This window comes from Pelodiscus sinensis, chromosome 1 (assembly GCF_052426305.1).
Source record: "Pelodiscus sinensis isolate ZL-2025 chromosome 1, ASM5242630v1, whole genome shotgun sequence".
Classification (NCBI taxonomy): Eukaryota; Metazoa; Chordata; order Testudines; family Trionychidae; genus Pelodiscus; species Pelodiscus sinensis.
The window spans coordinates 72660188-72681331 of record NC_143052.1 but is presented as its reverse complement, the minus strand read 5'-3'; the positions used below and the strand labels follow the sequence as shown (position 1 = coordinate 72681331).

The following is a 21144-nucleotide window of genomic DNA, read 5'->3' as shown; positions in this document are numbered from 1 at the left end:
CCCTGGGTGGGTTGCATTCTCCCCACTCCCATGGCTCAGGCTTAGTCTGCATGCCCAACTGACTGCAGCCCCGGCTGGGTTTGCGCTCCCCGCAACCCACCAGTTGCTCTCTGAACTTGGCCAAGCGGGGCTCTCTAGTCTTACCAAATCACAGAGTTATGGATTTGAGGCTCAGCTTGTAGTTTAAAATTTTGGTCTGATTAGTCCAGGCTCCTCTCATCTGTCTTGACTGTGTCAGCTAGAAATGGAGTTTGCCTGTCAGAGAAACAAATCCTGCATTCCTCACCCTAATAATGTGCATGTCTAGAAGTTATCCATGTACAAAACCTGTGAATGTATGTGAATATGATTAAGCATCTGACAAGCTAATGCCAGTGCTCTTGATCAGTGGGTCAATACTGAATATGGAGCCTTCCACAGTGTAGCACTCAGTGGAAAGTAAAATAGATTGCATTTAATAGACCTGAAATGCAGAGTCAGTGAACATCAGTAATAACCTGAAAATGCCAATAAATTAATTCATTTGGAGCATTTAATCTAAAGAAAGTAATACTTCATAGTTCATGATTTTTGTAATATTTACACTTGACTCTCTTAAAAGAAACCAGCAAAGGAAAAAATGAAAAATTTATTTAAAAATAAAAAAAAGCAATTTGCTTTAAAAAAAATAATTAAGAAATCAGGTCCTGTCTGTGCTAGAAACCTCTGTGTTAAATGAGAGTATAAACAGCAGAACCATGCAAGCTGAGCATTGGGAAGGGGAACAGATTTTTGGTCAGGTTCTTTTAAAGCTTTTTTTTTTTTAATATCTGTTGCACTTCAATAACTAACATAGAATAAAAGAAGCCTCTGTAAAAGGAGCCTTGCCACTTCTGGTAATGTAGTTAAACTCACAAATAATATCTTTAAGAATTCCCTGACGTCTTCCAGTAAAACTGTGAAGACCAGACTCGAGTTAGCTGATCATCTTGAGGCTTTTTTTTTTTTTTAAAAAAAAGGAAAATAATTCAGCCCTTCTTGCAAAAGATGAACAATCCTAGAACACATGAAGCCCTGTTTTAAAGAATCTTGACAAAGTCATCTTCAGAGTCGTGCAAAAATGTCTTGAAGAAACCTACTTTAATTTTGACCTAGAAGGCTAATGTTTACATTCCCTAAACCACAATTGGCAGTCAGAAAAACTATTCGTATAGAATAAATCAAATCTTCGTGTTGAGTGGCAGAAAGAAAACAGTTTTTAAGGTTTTCACCAAGTGAGAACAGAGAATAGGAAATAATGGTATGAATAAATACATTTTTTTAACTAAATTGCACCAGATTAGCAATGTTATCATGGAAATAATTAACTTTTTTCTTTTAAAGATATGATGCAGGATCCATCAGCTCATCATCAGGTGACCGTTATGATTCAGTGCTCGGGCGGTCTGGGTCTCTCAGTTACTTTGAAGACCGAAAACCATATTGCAGTAGGCTAGAAAAAGAAGATGCAACTGACTTTAAAAAGGTCAGTTAGAGCTAGTAGTTCTGATATTAAAATAAACTTTTTATTTGATCTTTTTCCCCCATAAATTCTGTCTTGAAGTAATCTGCCTCAGCCTAGGTAGTGCAACACAACCCCACAGAAGCAAAGAGGAAGAATCATATCCACCTCCCTGGTGGCATTGTAGCTTCTGCCCTGGTGCTCCCCTCTTCAAGAAAAAGTGAAGATCCAGAGGGGCCAAAAACAGCTTTAATGACCCCATATCACTACCTTGCTTCTTGTGGCTAAAGGTCTGATTTATTTGAGCCTTGCTTGACATCTTTTGGAGCCTTGTATTGGGTGCACTTGCTAGTACAATGTAAAATCTAGTTTTATAGGTTGAAAACTATAAAATACTTCTGAAGAAATGAGCAACAGTTCAACTTACTCTCATAGGCTATGTCTGCACTCGTGGCTTCTTGCACGAGTAATATGCAAATGAGGCTGTGTGGAATATTGCCGAGCGTCATTTGCATACCTAATGAGCCATCATTTTTTTTCAGAAGAGGCTCTTGCGCAAGGAGGAACGTCTACACTGCCCCTTCTTGCACAAGAAAAACCCTTTTGCGCAATGCCGTTCTTCCTGAAAAGTAATAGGTGTCATGGCATTGAGCAAGAGGGTTTTTCTTGCGCAAGAAGGGGCAGTGTAGGCACTTCTTCTTGTGCAAGAGCCTCGTCTGAAAAAAAATGGTGGCTCATTAGGTATGCAAATGAGGCTCGGCGATATTCCACGGTTTGCCTCATTTGCATATTACTCGCGCAAGAAGCTGTGGGTGTAGACATAGCCATAGTGAATTTTTTTTTTTTTTTAAGAGGAAAACATTTCAAATAGTTTTCTGTATTATGGAAATACCAGGTAAAATTTATCATAAATGTCTTCTGGTCTGTAATACCAAAGACACAAGTTTCTCTTTTCAGGAAATTTAAGCATTTTGTGGAAGCTAGTATTTTTTGTAATATAACTTCTGTATATTGCTTGCTTCAGAACACTGACATTCTGTTCTTTAGAACTTTGAGTATAAATTTGTTCTTTTCATATAGTTAAATCAAGTTTTAGAAAAATGTAGCACCATTATCATGAAATAATGCAACCAAAAGAATGCACATTTCTTAAACCTGTTCATATTTTCTCTTAGCTTTATGAACAGATTCTAGCTGAAAATGAAAAGCTGAAAGCACAGTTACATGATACCAACATGGAGCTGACCGATCTTAAACTACAGTTGGAAAAGGCCACTCAGGTTTGTAGTCACACACAAGACAAAAGTCTCTAGCTATTAAACGGGTTATAAACCAGAAACAGTATTGGAAATTGAACTGATATTTTTCTCAGATTTCAGCTTTATCTTCCCTTTTTCTAAAAGAATGGAGCAAAGTACTGCATCTGCCATTGTTTCTGGAGATGAGGGAAGGCCAGATGGGTCTGGTTAGTGGTAATTGCTAAAATACCAATGATTCTTGCTGGCATATAGCTATGTAATTTTTTTGTAGGGAGGAAGGCGTAAATACTGAGATAATGATTTTCAGTGTTGAATTACTTATATTTTGAACAAAAACTTGTTTACCATAAGAATGCATTGATTTATTAACCTAATGGCAGATTGTTATTGACTGGTATGGTCTCACTGATTTGATTAGATAACCAGTCTTGTAATTAAATAGTAAATAGTGCAACTCTAAATAGGTGCAGATAAATGCTCTCAAATAACAGTTCAGCATATTACGATACCACATTTGTAGATTAATAGTAGGTTTCTTGATTGTAAGTGGCATCAACTTAAAGCAGTGTCCATACTGGCATTATGTCTGTGGAAGAAATTTTTCTGGAAACACATCTTCCACCTTTCAGGTACAGTGATTATCTTGACAAGAGAGCACTCTCCCATAAGCATAGCATGTCTTCATCCGACATGCTACAGACCAATATAATGCAGTAGGGCAGGCTAGTCCTAAGTATCTGAAATAATTGAAGACCCTTCATGATAAGGATTTATTAACTTATTTTGCCAGGGTTCAGAAAGATTAAATTACTTGTCCGAGGTCTCACAGGACATCTGTGACTGATCCAGGACTGAACTTAGTTCACTTTTATATCATTTTAATGCCTTAACTACAAAGTTCTCTCAGAATATAGGTATTAAAGACTTTTCTGAGTATGTGGTTAATTAAATACAATGTAAAATTGTATGTTTTCACTTCAAGAATACAAAAACGTGTTTATTTCTGTAATTCTTTGACTTTTGACTTCTCTTTGAATGTTAAGACTGTGAAGAGCCAAAGTACTGATTTTTTTTTTAAATTGTTTGGCTCCTATATTTTACGTAATTTTTTCACCATATGGGCCATCATTAATTATTAGCATTATATTTCAGAGACAAGAGAGATTTGCTGATAGGTCACTCTTGGAAATGGAAAAAAGGGTAAGTTTCTGCCAAAGATCTAGTGGATACTTTAGTTCATATTGTGGTTTGTTTTCCAACCTCAAGGTGGACATAATTTGGTGAATTGGTTCTTGTGATTTAAATATTGGGTTTCTCAGATGCAATGTGGTAATAAATGTAAGGTAGCTTTTATTCACAGAAATAATTCTTTAATAAATTGCTTTCAAATGGTCATTTGGTTATATTAGAGAGAGAAGGTTGGAGAGTGTTGTATGTGTCATAGCTCTCTTCTACCTTGCATTTAGCTGTCATGCTTGGAGTGTCTTTCCCAGACTTAAGAAGAGCTCTATGTGGCTCAGAAGTAAATTACTTGGGAAAGCCAATCCATTACACGCATACAAAATGGGAAAAGACTGCCAAATACATATTAGTATTATGCCTAGTATTATGGAAAGGGATCTGTGGGCCATAGTGGAGCACAAGCTAAATATGAGTCAACAGCATAAGCTAAGTAGAAAAAAAGTGGATTTATTTTGTAAACTGCTTTCATCAGTGTGGTATATGAGCATCAGTTAAAATAACTAACGTTTGAAGTAAGATAATTCAGGGAACAGGGACTGCTTGACTCATCACGAGCTGCGACCCAGTTGTCTCAGCTCGCGCTGGTCTGGGACGCTGAGCCTCTGCATTTTAAATGGTGGCTCTTACTACATTTAAAATACAGAACTGCAGCACGGTGGTTCCCAGAGCCAGCACGAACCAGGACTGCTCCTCGAGTTACTTCCACTGTGGCTCTGCAGAACAGTCCTTATCGACCAATCGTGTAGTCAGTACAAATTGTATTGAATACACAATTAGCCAGATAACGGCAATTTAACATCCTTAGCAGCTTGAGTATATATGTAAATGCTTTACATAAAATCAAAATTTGAGCATATACTAATTTAAAAGCAAGAACAGAAAAAAAGTGAAATAGTGGGAAGAGCTGTAAGAGATGCAGAGCTGAGATGATATTAACCACAAGGAAAACCTAATAGAATTGGTTGGGTATGACCCATTTTCAAGGTGAAATGTGCCTTTCTTCACTAATAAATCAACTAACTCAAACTAGACAAACAATTATTCTAAAAGTTTATTCTGACTTTAATAACCCTGCCAACCCTAAAAAAAAGGTTTCTGTGCCATAAACTGACGATTCAGTGTCAACTAGGGATGTTAGATAGTGTGTAATAGAATAGTTGTGTAACCACATCAAATTCTAGCTGTTACACAACTATTCAATAGTCCCTGGAGGTGTGGACGGCAGCCAGTGCACTCCTGGGCTCCACCTTCCAGGGTGTCCCCACCACCACACACTGCTGCCTCTTTAGGGTGGCAGGCAGAAGCTAATCCAGAGGGCGAGCTGGTTTAAAAAACAGCTCCCAGTGCAGACCGGCTTCCACCCTGTGCAGCTGCCTCTGATACAGAGGCAGCACAACGAGGTGGCAACAAACCCTGTGTGTGGTAGAGTCCAAGCTCCCCATGGACAAAGGGCTGCTCCGTAGCAGCAGCCCCTGTCTACAGTAGAGGAGGTGTCCAGGCCCCCTGCGTACAGGGGCAGCAGGCAGGTCCACAGAGCTGGCACATACGGAGAGCCTCTTACATGTGAAATATCAGAGGCGTAGCCATGTTAGTCTGGATCTGCAAAAGTGACAAGGAGTCCTGTGGTACCTTATAGACTAACAGATGCATCTGACAAAGTGGGTCTTTTCCAACAAAAGCTTATGCTCCAATAAATCTGTTAGTCTATAATGTGCCACAGGACTCCTTGTTGCTCTTACGGGTGGGGAGCCAACTTTTATTGGCTCCTTCCTGCCCCCCCACCCTTCCCCACACACACACCACGCTGCTGCCTCTAAGAGGCAGCAGCATGGGAGTAGGGAAGACAGGTGGATCCTGCTCCCTGTTGCCTTTGTGTTGTTTGAAATTTGTTACAATGTTGTAGGAACTGGTCAGTCTTATGAAGATGAGAATCGGTGGCACATGTCTCATCCCAACAGTATTTAGGCAGAACAAGGTTAAGGGTTTGATTTATAGCCCTTATCCTTGAAATGTATGTTAGCTATGCTTTGGGGTATTCCAGCTAGTACAGTTAGAAAATAGAAGGCACAGAACTGCAGAATTTGGATCTTGATTGGAACTTCAAATATTACCCTAAAGCCTCACCAAAGTGTGGGACTGCTCAGATCTGAGATTTGAATTGGGGGCATCTCTGCCTTATTTATTAAACACTGAAAGACTTACCCTGCATTGCCCGGGTCTTTCATGGCAGGCGGCTGGTGATGTGGGGGGTGCAGGAGTCAGAGCAAGGCCTTGAGAAGGGGCTTTCTCCTTCCGTCCTCTCCCTTTCCAGGGTGCAGGGGGCCAGCAGAGATTTTCAAACACACACTCCCCTTGCTGGGGACTGTCTCTTGCACAAGGGGGTCCACTTACCTGTTGAGTAGCAGGCAAGATGGCAGGCCCCGTCCCCAGCTGGCCACTCCCTTGGTGATCCTGCTGCTTGCAGTGGTCTCTCTGCAGTATAGCACTCCTCTGTTCTTTCTGCCCCCTGTGTTCATTGTGAGTATAGCATCCCTTGGAACAGCCCTTCCCTTTCCATGTTCTGCTAAAATAGTCCCATTCCCTGCACTTCTCATTTTCCTGGCACAACCAAATCCTGACCTTTCTTTAAGTTAGGAGAAGAGGAAGCTGCATACCAAATTTGATGGTCCTAGCTCTTACTGTTTAGGAGGAGTTTGTGAACAGACTGACTGACACTCAGACAGACAGATCCATGTTTCTAAAATATAGATAGATAATTCATATGACCGGAGGATGCTTCTTGTTTGGACACAGTAACATATATTGGGGTAAATAAATTCTTTGAGGTCAAAGATTGAGGTATTTATGTGCCCAGAATTTGACTATTACTGATGTAATAGAGAATATCATCATGTTCAGTTTTATAGAGGTACATCTTTGCACACCTGCAATCTGATTAATGTCAGTTCCTCAGTAGAGCATGGCTATAGCCTATCACCTTAATCCCAGACATCTCATTATTTTGGCAAACTCCATGGCCCTTTCCACTAAAAGTAATTCCTTTTAAAATTTAACTTGTATTCAGTCTTTGAACCTAAATGAGGAGAGTATCAGAAGTTGTGGGGCCTGTGTGTGTTAAAGAGTAGCCAGGAATACAGGATTTGTGTAATGCACAGTTAGTTGAATTCGAAACTTCATAATTGACAATCAAGTTTATAGTGGGGGATTAGTAAAACTAATTCTTGTGCTCTGATTGACTGAGGTTTCTTTTAGGTAGGATTAACAAATAAGAAAAAAATACAACTCCTCTCATTGAAATGTGTGAGCGCTGTTACGATCCAAACATCACTATATAAATAGATGCATAGTTCACTTTGGGGAAGTGGAAAATGCATGCAATTTTGACCCTGATTGGTAGTTCTGGCTTTTTCTAAATAGCATGGCTTTATTTTATTACAACAGCTAGTTTCTTATTTTTAAGTCGGATTTTTTGTTTCCTAAGGAAATCTACTTTTTCAGTGGCACCTTGGGAAGACACTTCATAAATAAAACTATTAGATTAAATAAAATAGACCAGCAGAGTAATTAATAGACAATCAGTGGAATTTTATTTTTACAGAATGTGCAAATAGTGATTTGACTGTAATCATGTAATTTAAAATTAGTCCAACGGATCTGTAGAAAAATGACTAATAACCGTTGTCAGTATTTCTATTAACTAATAAAAAGTGCTAAAATTGCTGGGGAGTACAGTTATTTTTTTCTCCATGAGACAATAGTGAGACAGCTCTTAACTGTGGGCGGGAGGGGGTGTGTGTGTTAATGTTCCCACTACAATAAATTTGTTCTTAAAAACACTTCTTACCATAGAAACAACTTCCATTATCTGAACACTTTTTATTAATCAGAATTTTGCTATTTACATAACAAACAGTTTACTTAGGTCAGCTTAATTAAAAGCTCCTTTTGTGTAGCTTGGGCCAGAGTAGATAAAAAAGTAATTATATTTTTTTAAACAAAAATATATTTTATTTATTTATTCAAATTAAAAACTAGTTTAATTCCTGAACTTAATATAACTTAAAATTTAAATACAAAATGGTGTTTTGTAATACATGTTTGCCAGATTTTAAATAAAGACAAATCACTGAACTCTTTTAAGTCACTGGCAAAGCACTTGGAACAGAGTTTGTTCAAGTTCTAAACTAGCTTTCATAGCAATAGCCTCTTTGGTATTTGCAGAGAGAATATTTTCTTCATTTCAGTTTATTCAACTGGTTGGCTCCAAGTTGAAAAACCAATAGGGATCTATAAAGCAGGAAAGCTTTATTTCCTCTTCTAAGCTGTGAATAAAAATTGTGAGAACCTAACATCTACTAGTTCTACAATTATGAAGGACGTGGTGACCATGGACACTGGATGGGGAGGCCAATGTTCTGAAGTGTGTGGTTGGCTGGTCTATCTGATCACCATATATATCATGAGGCAGAAATTTTCCCCTAGGTCAGACTGGCTGTCTCTATGGAGTGGTTCGCCTTCCACTACATGCAGGTGTGGGTCATTTATCAGGATTATCGAGCTTTATCTCACTTAATCATTTCCACATAATTGTGAGACCCTGGACATGCGTGCACCTTGCTCCCTCCTGTTCTCTACCTGTGACACGTAATAGTCTAGTCTCTTCTGGACCGTAATATTTTGATTGTTGGATTAAGTATGTGGGTGTTTAGTGGCGATAGATATACAGGAGCTCAGACTATAAGATTTGGTAGTCCCTTTTAACTTTAAACTGTGATTATGACCAGAAATAATTGGTTTAATTCATTAATTAGACATAACACTTCTTTTGTTTAATAAATCAGTTCTAAATGCAAAACGTGTTTACAAATTTAGATAATCGCCCTATTCTAACATAAATATGTAAAAATAAAGTAATTTAATTTACGCTTATTCACAATCTTAATCAGTAGGATATACTATATCTATACTTTTAATAAAGTCAAGCTCTAAATCTAGTGTAAAGGCTACATTTAGCTATAAATCAAAATTTTAATTACTAAAAATGAGAATCAAGCTTTCTTTAGAAAAAATTAAGTACAACAGTGAAACACAATTAAAATGGTTTAAATCAGCATTTCTTGCTTACCAATTTAAATGATTGAAATTGATTATTTAAATTGCTTTGATTTGAATCCGTCTGCCATGCTTGAACTGTAAAATCTTAATGAAATTTGAACTGTATTTAATTGGCCGCTAGTTTTTAAGAGTTCTGGTAATAAATATTATTCTAACAATTAATAAGTAGCTGATGTAACTCTTGGTAGGGTTTTCAGCTTCTTTGGGTTCCTGTGATATTTTTATAATTTGGGTATGTTTTGCTTTTATTATTCACTTGCTTACTGCAGTTAACTCACTAGTACTCATAAACGTTGCCCATTTATTATCTGTCAGTATCATCTTAGAAAAATGCAAATCTCATCTGAAAAGAATGAAGTAGAATAAACTCAGGATACTAACTACTGCAGTAAAAGATTGCTTTGCCAAACCTTTAAAGTTATTTGCTAAAATGGGGGAATATGTCTGAGGAATAACTTCACTATGATTAAACTAAATTCAAATGGTTTGTATCTGAAAGGTGACCGGCAAGAGTCAGTATCCACTGGGCGGTATGATCTAACCAAAGTTTTACACACATAAGTTAATGCTGCTTGCTGTTTTGCATAACACTGCTGTATGCAGATATAAATGTACACTTTGCAATAATCTGTCGCTTTTGCCTTCACTCTTTGAAAAAATTGGAATGTAAAATATTGAATAGTCAACTGCTTTTAAATAAGACTCACTGCATTGTCTTACACAAGGAAAGCAATCATGATATAAAATCTATTGCCTGCATTAGTAATGTGGAATATATGATGGGAATGAAGTTTAAAAAAAAAATAGTGTTTTGGGAGAATAGAGAGGATTCAAACATTTTAGCTATATTTGCTCGGCAATGAAAGCTTATGCTTTTGTGCTTTTTGTTTCTTTTCATATACTACTTTGTTTCTGATCATCTTCTGCATTTCTTGTATGTTAAATTATCATAGTCTGCTTGAGGGAATAATAAATCTGAACAAAGACATACTTATAAATGTATATCCTGTGCAAATTCAAGTACAGGAAGAGATGGGATGTATTTTGAAAAAAAATGAATATCTTAATCTCTCTTCCATCTATTTTTTTAATTTTAATGTGGAATAATTTTCTACACATCGCTGGCATCACAAGTCTCCTGTACACTCTGTGCTTGTAGTTGTTTGGTTTTTGAAACCTGACATGTATCACTATTTTCACCATTTTTATAAGAAGTATTAAAGATATAATTTGCATTGTTTGCCATTAACACCACTACTTTGATTTAGGAACGAAGAGCTCTAGAAAGAAGGATATCTGAAATGGAAGAGGAACTTAAAGTAAGTGCAACACACCATTTATGATTGATTTTGTAAAAATGTGTTGGTTGTTAACAGAATTTGTGGTGCGAAAGTTTCTAGCTGATGGTAATCTGATTGGAGAATAGGTAAATATATGATTTCCCTGAGTTTCCAACACAACAGAATCTTTTGTATAGTACTCTGCAATTCAGTTGCTGTTCAGTTTGCAAAGGATATAATAGTAAAGGGTGATTTTTTTGTTAGTTTTTATTTTCATTTTTAGAAGGTAGCTGAGATTTACAAGCTGAGGGGGGTAATCAGGGAGAAAAGTCAAAGGTTTCTAGGATAGATTTTTTTTTATCTTAAACCAAGGGAAAAATGGAATCCTTTTTAGAGGTTGAGATGGTATTTTATGGTTTTCATCACTTACAGAAATGCAAAATAGAAGATAGTCCTATAAGATTTTTAAATGACTTTAACCTTGTAGTTTTAAGAGTTAATTTCTGAGATTCTTTTTTCTTATGTCATAATATGTTTGTATGCAGGGTCTTTCTCCCTCCAAAGTTTAGCCAGTTAAGTCCTGTGTGATATGATTTGAACTAAAAAAAAGGATAGTTGGAAGTGAGTTGACCCTATATACATTTTTCATTATATCCATGGACAAAACTGCAGAAGTGTGCCAACCAAACTGATGACAAAATTAAATCATTTTGAGGAAGCAGTTGGAAAGTGGTGAACTAGAAAACATCTTTGTATGCCAAAATTTTAGACACACCCAACCCAGCAGCGGTATGGACAGCTAGTACAGGTTGAACCTTGCTAGTCTGGCACCCTCAGGACCTGGTCCGTGCCAAACCAGAGATTTTGCCGAACCACGGGAGGTCAGTATTTTCTGGTAGCATTACCAACGCTTCCATAGCTTACTGGGTTCTTAGAAGACATTTAGGGGTAAATTAGAGCTAAATAACAGCACAGAGCACTGAGAACCAGGACTGGTGGCTGTAAATAAACTTTATGGGTTTGGGGGAAACTTGGCCACAACCATAAGTGGATATCCAGTTAATTAAAATCTTGCTGGACCATGGATGTTGCTGGAACAGAATGTGCCGGAGTAGAGAGATTCAACCTGTATTCACTATTCTGTTGCTAAAACATTTCTTTTAAAACTCAGTTTTGAGCTCTCCCTGCTGCTTTGCAACAGCACTTATTCCAGACACAGTTGTTTTAAATGCAAACATGGAGTTCTTGTTAATAAAATGGAAGATGACAAGCAAAGAAGTATAGAAAAATCTATCATTAGATTTAGAGCCAAGTAAATGTGCTTTAATGGAGAAAAAATTAATATTTGAGACAGAAAGCAAACTACAGCATGGGGAGAAAATTACCATTCTTCTAGTGATGGATTGCAGGATAGAGAATATCAGGTTGTGTTATACTTGTAGGTTTTCCTTAAGGACGGCTAGAATGATAAGAGAAATAGAGAGTTTGCAAATTTATTTGCAGCCATACATTACTGTTTTTAATTATAAGATTAACTGTCATCCTATTTGCTGTAGTATCACGTAAAAGTATATGTTAAACATATGATTGTTTGCAGAATAGGAAATGTAGCCCATTTAATTAGAATAAGTAAAGAATTCCAGGAATAACTCTCTTTGTTTTATTCTGGAAAGCTGTGACTAATCGCTGGCTGTTCTTAGATTACATTTCAAGAATGTGCCACTTACTTGATGGTTTCCTTTCACAGCTAGTTATCTGCTTTTAACATGACTGTCTATTTTGATTTAAGTTTTCTTTCAATTCTCCTTGACTGTTTTTTTTTAAACATACCATACTTGCTGTTCTCCTGTTTTCACTTCTGTTTCTTGATTCCTGCAGATTCAATCTTTGAGACATTTAAATGAGCGACTGCTGGCTGAGAATAGGGCCTTGACCAGAGTGGTTACAAAGCTCTCAGGGTCCTGTAGGCAACTACATTCTGTGGATTTGTAATTTCTTTTCTTCATTTCTTCTCCTTTGAGTAGCCTGGCAGGTGTTGAATTTTAGCTAGTGCTTTGGCAATACTTTACTATTAATGCTTGTGTGTCTGAAGATTTATTTGTTGCTTGATTATAGAAGCGTGGCTGATGCATGATGTCCAGTGTCCCAGCTACTGTTCCTTATCATATACACAATGGTAGCGGTTTGTATCATCCTTACTAGCATCACCTTTGCAGGCCCCTGGGCAAGGTGAAAAGGGGTCACTCTGCGTTCCCTTTTTGAATCGCTGGGGGTTCAGGGCAACTGCCTCCTTTTCCCCCAAACCCTCCTCCCCTCCCTGTTGGCTGGTCTGTATCTCATCATTTTGCATTCAAAGACAAGTCAGCGAACAGTTGAAGAAATAGATACTTCTTGGTTTGTACAAGATTGTAGTTATTTGTGTTATATAAAGATGCATTGCCCCAAAGGGCATAGCTGTTCCCACAGGACTTGAACTAGTATTAAATTGCCTGTATCTTGACTTTCGCATGAGATGCCGAGTTTAGAAATGTACTGGTCTCAAGATTTCCAACATCATATTAAAGTGAACAGAGATATTCCTCTCTCCGCTGTAGTTAGCTGTTGTAAGACAGACCCAAATAAAAATTGTAATAGTGAAAACCTAAGTAATGATTTCGGTATTGTGGACTTTTGATTGTTTACATCAGCTATTCTAGTTTTTACATTCCAGTATGCAGGGATTTGGTTAGCAAAAAAGTTATCTTTTCTTCAAGAACGTATTTGAATTTCAACCCTTATTATGTATTTGTTCAAATACTTTGTTTAGGTCGGATCTTGCTCACTTGTCCTAGTATTCTTTTCTTTTTTATCAAAGTAGATTCAGAATAGGCTTGAAAAAATCTAACTTTACACCAAAGGAAAACAGTGTCAATTTGAAGATTTACAGATGTTATACCTGTGTGAAATTCAGTTACAGGGGACAGCTGTGAAAAATCAGTTTGGTGACTACCTTTGAGAACACAAAATTTGACCCATTCCCTTGCCCCTTCTCCATGTGCTAACCCTTTCAGTCTATTTGTCCTTGACCGGGGGGCGGGGGGGGGGGGGGGGGGGGGGGAAAGCTATGCATGGCTGAAGCTCTGAGCCCTGTGGATCTGGGCCAGATGAAAATGCATTAAAAATAGAAAATTTGTATGGCTAAAGGCTCTCACACCACCCTCGTTTTTACGCATACATTTTCTGTTCTAGAGGGGGGAGAAGGGATAAATGTGTTTTCTGGATCTGCCTACATGCCTCAGTTTTCAGAATTTTCCAGTGGGGGAGGGCGGGGGAGAGGTTGGGATAGGAGGCTGCATATGCTCATGAGTACAGTTTGTTGCAACCTTCGTTTATGCAATCAGTTAATCATTTGTGGGTTTGGTTTTGTAAAAATCTCGGTTTGTCTACAAAAAACATACTTAGTGACTATTGAATGGCATTTTGCATCTGCTAGCCTATGCAAAATTACCCCATATAATAGCAAAAGATATAAATAGTGCATGCTATGGCCTTGCTCAGTGGTTCCCAACCTGTGGTCTGCAGACCCCTGCTGGCCCATGATGGTATGGGGTCCATGGAAGGTTTAAAAATAAGGATCGGGCCCACCAGGGGAGGTCCAATCCTTACTTTTCTCTTTCTCTTCCTCTTCTTTTTCTCTTTCTCCCTTCCTTCTTTCCCTTCTTTTTTTCTCTTTCTCTCTTCTCCTCCCCCGGAGAGGGGGGTCCATGAAATTATAATTGAAAAGGGGTCCATATGCTCGAAAAGCTTAGGAACCACTCTTGCTTATTTAAGGCACCACAGAAAGATGCTCTCAGACTTCAGGGAGAAGTAAATTGGAATTGACGTGTTACATGTATAATGAAGGGTTAACACTAGAGAATGTGGGCATTTACACCACTTGTTCACTCACCTGAAATGGTAGTGAAGATTTTGGAGCAGATCCTCAGCTGGAGTAACTTGTTAGAGCTTTATTATTTATGCCAACTGAGGATCTGTCCCTTTGTGTTGAAAGTGGTATGTGGACATGTTGCAGAACTTCTAAATCCAGTAAGATTGCACTAGTCCCAAGTAAATGTTGTGAGTTCTGCTTTGGCTGATTCACTTTGAACCATTTTAGCATTAGTGGTTTGGGAGGAGCACAGAGCTATAGCTACTCTTTCGGTTTGTCTTCACCGATCAATCCCATACTGCACTCATAGATTTGGGTAATAGCACTGGTGCTGTCACCACCCCCATTCAGTATGTGGCTGATATATTCTCTACCCATTACTCCTTCCTTCCTTGAGTAGCAATGCACAAATAACTTCATCAGAATAAAAGATATATAAAGGATTTTTGGCCAACTATGTAACTGCATAATAAATTTAAATAAGCCCTGTCTTTGAACAGTGTTTTTCTGTCTGGATGGAAATTCTCTAGGAGGGAGAAAAGCTAAACGTCATATGCAGTCACATACAGTCACATACATTAAGCCTGGTAATAACTGTAGCTCCCTTATTAGGGAGTGAGTTGGTATAGAATTGTGCAGCTAGAAGCACATTTCCTGCACATTGGAGATTTGTACAGAAAACAAAAACGGTGTAACATTCATGAAAAATACACCAATTTCCCACCACCATCCCATAAACGCAACAGTAAATCTGGGCGCTCTATGGGCATGTCTGCACTAGGAAATTATTTTGAAATAGCATATCCACTCTACAGGGAAGCCTCGAAATTAGTTCGAGGCAGGCTCCCTTAATGTGGATGCTCTACCTTGACTTAGAGCTCCAGGAAGCACTGGGGAGTAATTATTTCAAAATAGCAGCAGTGGAGCATCCACATTACCGCTATTTTGAAATAACTAGTTAGAAATAAGCATTATTCCTCATGGAAAGCAGGAGTTATTTCAAAATAACCAGCCTGTTATTTCAAAATAATGGGGTTGGTATTGTGGACGCTCTGCTTCTTATTTAGAAATAAGAGGAGTTTTTTCTAAATAACTCCCTAGTGTAGACCAGGGTTTTGGTACTTATCTCCTGAAGGTGCACTAGTGCCATCTCATCAGCCTTCTATACCAAACTCACCCACATCTGTGTAGAGGACTAGTTGTTCTGCCCCGGGCTTCCTGGAATCAGCCGCTGATCTGTTTCAGCAGCGGCTGGCTTGGGGACCCCTGGGGCAGAGCAGCTGGGGTGCTGCCGGGTTAGTCCCGCAGCGCCGAGGGGCGGTGCTACGGGACCAACCCGGCAGCACCCCAGCTGCTTTGCCCCAGGTGTCGGGATTCAGCTGCTGCTGAAACTGACCAGCAGCGTCAGTTTCACCAGCAGGCTGAATCCGGATGCCTGGGGCAGAGTAGCTGGGGTGCCGGGGTTGGTCCCGTAGCACCGCCCCTCGGTGCTGCGGGACCAACCCGGCAGCACCCCAGCTGCTCTGCTCCAGGGGTCCCCAAGTCAGCCGCTGCTGAAACAGATCAGCGGCTGAATCCAGGAAGCCCGGGGCAGAGCAGCTCTACCCCGGGCTTCCTGGAATCAGCTGCTGATCTGTTTCAGCAGCGGCTGAATTGGGGACCCCGGGGCAGAGCAGCTGGGGTCCTGCTGGGTTGGTCCTGCAGCGCCGTCCTTTGGCGCTGTGGGACCAACCCGGCAGCACTCCAGCTGCTCTGCCCCAGGCGTCCCCAAGAGCAGCTGGAGTGCTGCTGGGTTGGTGCCGTAGCGCCGCCCCTTGTCGCTGCGGGACCAACCCGGCAGCACCCCAGCTGCTCTATTGCAGGCATCCCCAATTCAGCTGCTGCTGAAACTGACCAGCAGCGGCTGAATCAGGGACGCCTGGGGCTGAGCCGGACTATCGTAAGGGGGGGGCTATGAGGGGTCTGGGGTGGCATCCCCTCCCACCCCACTCCAGACCCCTCATAGCTCCCCCTTCTGATAGTCCGGCATATCTGATAATCCGGCACCACCTGGGTCCTAAAGGTGCTGGATTATCGGAAGTTTACTGTATTTCTGCAAATCAGACCCTGGGTCAGAAATCTGGACACCCAGAACCATATGATTAGTGGCAGTCTATGAAAAGTCTGGTTTTCAAGTGTGCTTAGTTTCACACAGGAACTCTGTGGCAGAGTGAGGGATAGACTCTAGGGCCGCGTCTAGACTGGCAAGTTTTTCCACAAAAGCAGCCGCTTTTGCGCAAAAACTTGCCAGCTGTCTACACTGGCTGCTTGATTTTGCGCAAAAGCACTAACGTTCTACTGTCTGAAATCAGTGCTTCTTGCATAAATGCTTTGATGTTCCTGTTCAGGCAAAAGCCCTTTTCTGGAAATGTTTTTGCGGAAGAGGGCCAGTGTAGACAGCTAAAAACTGTTTTGCACAAAAAAGCCCCGATGGCAAAAATGGCGATCGGGGCTTTCTTGCGCAAAACCGTGTCTAGATTGGCACGGACACTTTTCCGCAAAAAGTGCTTTTGCGGAAAAGCCTCCGTGCCAATCTAGACGCTCTTTTCCGCAAATGCTTTTAACAGGAAAAACTTTTCTGTTAATAACATTTGCGGAAAATCATGCCAGTCTAGATGTAGCCTAGTTCTCCAGGTGACATTCATGCTTCTTAACCATCTTTCCTCTTCCTGTAAGGTCCTGCAGCACTCATCAGACCTCTTCACAAACATTTGTCAGGTCTTACAGATAACAGAACTCGCCTCACAACCTTGATTCATTCCCTGGGCAGACCTATCCTGTGCACTGCAGAGACAGGGTTATTATTGGGGGAGGGGGGAATGTGATCATGTAATTAGTCTGTGTAATACATACACACTGGAGCAGAAGGGAAAATAGAATTGTGTGTGCAGTCTAACTTTTGAATGCTTGACTTTGCAGCCTTACTGTTTTAGGATAGGGGCTGCTTTTTGCAAAATTTCCTAACTTTTTTTAAAGCAAACCCGCCCTCCCCCTGGAAAAAAAAAACCCACCTGGGAACCATATTGACTGGGTCAAGCAGGCTTTGGACATTGAGATCCAAAATACAGAGCTTTGATACTTGAGATGATGTAGCAGAAATAATCTGTTACCTTCCATGTAGGATAGGAACATGTAGTTTGCCAAGTATTTTCACAGATACTTTGACAGAAGACAAACGGGGAGATTGAGAACTCCTGGAATCCATTCTAATTTATGTAAGGGCGTGTTCTCTGTAGTGGTTATATAGATCCTTGTTCCCCAGCCCATTTTTTCCCATTCACCCTGTTCAACGGTCATCCTAGCTCCTGCCCCACTCCCTCTTTGTGCTTCTCAATCCCGTCCCCATCTGTTGGTTCTTAATTCTTTTTGCATTCCGGGTAACCTTAATTCTGGTATTTTCTAACTTTGGAGTGTTTGACTTTGCAGACTTAATGCTTTTTTAATATAGTTTTCTTGTATGTGAGTACATTCTGCTATTTGGAAATTGAATGGGTTGGAGGCACTAAAACGTAGGTATGGCAGGGATTAAAGATAGTGCTTAAAGGAAATGCTGAAGCATTTTATATTGATCAGACTGGTTATAATGGAAAGATAGAACCAATGCAACAAACAGTAGTAACAGTAATAAAAATGTGTCACAGTGATATTAAATCTTGATAAAATAATGCAGACTGCTAGTGTAGATGAGCCTTCTGAACTGAAAGAATCAATTGATTACAAATATATTAGTTGTGCACTTGTAAGTAATTCAGACCTTTAAAACAATTCAATCAGCATTTACTTTGCACAAAAGCAACTAGAACAGAATGAGGCCATTTTTCCAGCTACTTAATTTTAGTGCATCCAGTGCTAGCAAAGAACTTCTTCTCCATAGCCTAATTATTTCATGACAGAAGGCCAAGTGCTCTAAACCAGTTTATTACTGAAGAACTGAAACAACTTCTATGGATAAGGGTTTTATTTCTGATGACAAACTTTAGCTAGTTTTGTTGCTTTTGATTTAGGTTATACCAGTAATAACCATTTTCTTTCATTTTTTGATAGATGCTACCAGACTTGAAGGCAGACAACCAGAGGCTAAAAGATGAAAATGGGGCCTTGATCAGAGTTATAAGCAAACTTTCCAAATAAAAAAGTTTACCACAGCAGCAAAATGATATTGCACATATCTAGTAACTCCAGTGGACCATGGTGTGGCAGTCATTGGAAGCTTGGAAGATTCCTTGGAGACTGTCCTTTTCAGATATCCTGCCAAATGCTCTCTTACCTGTGTTCTCTTTATCAGGATCATTGTTTCATGTTAAAGTGCAGCTGCTGAGAAGATAAAATGACTGAGAAATCTTGTTTACAGCTACAGCATATAAGGAAAGTGTTCAAGGCCAGATATGCCTCAGATCTTTAACCAGTAAGCCTTAGTTGTACATAAACACTTTTGCATCAACGAAAGCTTTCAGCTCCCACAGAAGACAGTTACTCATGTTGTGCCACAGTTCGTAGTTTTTCTATATTCAGTTTTTTCTTTACATCTAAGTTTGGATTTGTGTGTTCCCTTTTAATTATTCATGTATCATTTTTTTTCTTGTACAGTGTTTTCACAGCTTTATCATTTGCGGAGACCACACAATCTTTAAAATCTTTGTTGCTAACTAGAGCTGTATTGTCCAACCACCTGGAACAGAGATGTTTGGTGGAACATTTGCTTTCACTGTTTGTGCAATATGCATTTATTTTCTATACAAGATGCTTTAAAGTCAGTTGAAGCTAGAATTATTTTGAGTCCTGTTTTTCTGCCTTTATTGGTCACTTTAAAAAAACAAAAAAAAAAGTTTGTAGTGAAACATGTTAGATCCTGTAATCTTCACATTCATTTTAGCAGGTACTGTGTGATGCTGTATATATGTGTACTGTTTTGATTTTTCAGACCACCACGTGGCATGCTTGAATATACTTCCCTATTGCAAATGTCTGTTAATGCAAATTAGGCTACTCCAGAATAGTGTGTTTAACAAAGTTCATTAATTTTTATAGTTAATGAATTTACACATTGTACATTGTACGGAGCCCTATATTGACAAAAGGTTTGAATTATACTTTTATTACATTGTTCCTCCCATGTTTTCATTTGATATTGTTCACCATAATAAAAGTTGCATAAATATAACTGCTTCACTACATTTCACAAACCTGTATTTATCTGAGTGCTGTCCAAAACTGTTGTGCTAGCCAAAGTAACGTTACTAAATCATTTGAAAAACTTAATCCAGTACACTCACAATGTTTATATGCACTGTTATTGCCATGTGAAAAGGCATCTGAGTTGATACCACCACCATGTTCAGACCATTTTATACATTTCAGTGGCCTTTTTTTAAAAAAGTACTGAAGTGAAGATTGCTTTTGTTGGAAACAGCTATTTTTATTCACTAAACTATACAAGATGGCATCTTATTGGCACATAGTCTTGCCTAATACCACTGAACAGTTCAGCCATTAAAATAAATTGTACATTGTAAAGCTTGTAGTAGCTATTGTATTATTGGTTATCGTACACTATATTAAATGTGAATTTGTACCCCTTCATTTAAAAAAAGGTCATTGTGTTCTACTGCCTACTTCTTGGAGATGGGTGGTTTTGTTTTATTGGGGCGGGGAGTTTTTTGTTTCATTTTAGGGTTTTTTGAAGGGGGATTTTGTTTGTTTTTTTGAAGGGGGATTTTGTTGTTTTGAAAGGGGAACATGTTCTCTTTCTGTTGATTGGTTTTTTGAAGATGTAAGGTTATGCTCTTACTACCAAGCTCAGGATTCTTGATTTTTAAAGGTACAAGGATAGTTTTTGAGATCTTGTTATAATTGATCTGTATGTGAGGTCTGAATATAAGGAACTTCCATTGTCCTACTCTACATAAAGGCAGAGAAGTAATCCATTTGAATGGTTGCAACATGTTCACTTCTGTTAGGAGACAGTTAAGCATATTCTGGATTATACTTGGTAAAGTTTGGGTGCCTGTGAATGAGTAAATACGTGTTTCTAATATTTTAGTGTTTTATATTTAGGTTATTTATTCTTTATCTAAAAACCGAATGGCTACTGTGCTGTATTGATTTTATTGGTAGTACTGAGCAGACCTTGTATCTGCATGAAACTAGTTGCAAAACCCACTATTTTGGAAAAAATGTATTTTGACAGACAAATAAAACGAATAAAAACTATTTTAAATGTGTGAAAGTTTTACTGAGAACATTTTAAACCATGTTATGGGTTTAGTATTTAAATTCATCAGTGGGCATTTTTTTTCATTCATTGCTTTACTTGGATGCAAAGTTCAAGTGCTTTTCAAAGATTGTAATCAAATTGTGATTATTTGCACATCATTGTACATGCACATCTGTAAATGCAACAGTAAAATGCCATATTTATGCAATCTGTAACAACTTGGACAAATGTTTATATATTTTACATAAACCTGTCTGTATGCAGAACTTAACTGAGAACCAGTTTTTTTGTGCTATTACCACAGTAAAATACAACCCTGAATCTATTAGAGCAGCTGATTACTTTAATTATTCTGTAACACCAATTCATTTCTCCACAAATGTTTTACTAACTAAACTTTGTTTACCTGCAGAAACCCCCCAAAACTAAAGACACCACACCCCCACCTGCAATGGCAGAACTTAAAATACGATTCTGCTTGGCGATACTGGAATGGAGAAAGCACTTCATTGCTAGATGTATTTGACTGACTAAACTTACAGATTTTGAGGGTGCAGTGGAATGAGACTGTAATTCAAAGCAGTAACTTGTAATTTCAATGGGTCTGT

General features: G+C 38.8%; 1 protein-coding gene across 8 annotated transcripts in view; it reads left to right on the top strand.

Moving 5' to 3' along the window:
• The window catches only part of PPP1R12A (protein phosphatase 1 regulatory subunit 12A), a 177693-nt gene extending 156891 nt beyond the window's left edge, over positions 1-20802 (top strand). For 2 of the 8 annotated variants that reach the window (XM_075932387.2, XM_075932351.2), the window contains 6 exons: positions 1363-1504; positions 2656-2760; positions 3892-3939; positions 10365-10415; positions 12255-12339; positions 18367-20802. In XM_075932387.2, the coding sequence (XP_075788502.2) occupies positions 1363-1504; positions 2656-2760; positions 3892-3939; positions 10365-10415; positions 12255-12339; positions 18367-18410 (475 nt within the window). In that variant the 3' untranslated portion in view covers positions 18411-20802. Of the gene's footprint in view, positions 1-1362; positions 1505-2655; positions 2761-3891; positions 3940-9595; positions 9627-10364; positions 10416-12254; positions 12369-18366 lie in introns of those variants that run through there. The other 6 variants (XM_089780065.1, XM_089780059.1, XM_075932358.2 and 3 more) reach the window with 5 other exon arrangements.
• Positions 20803-21144: the final 342 nt, after the last annotated feature.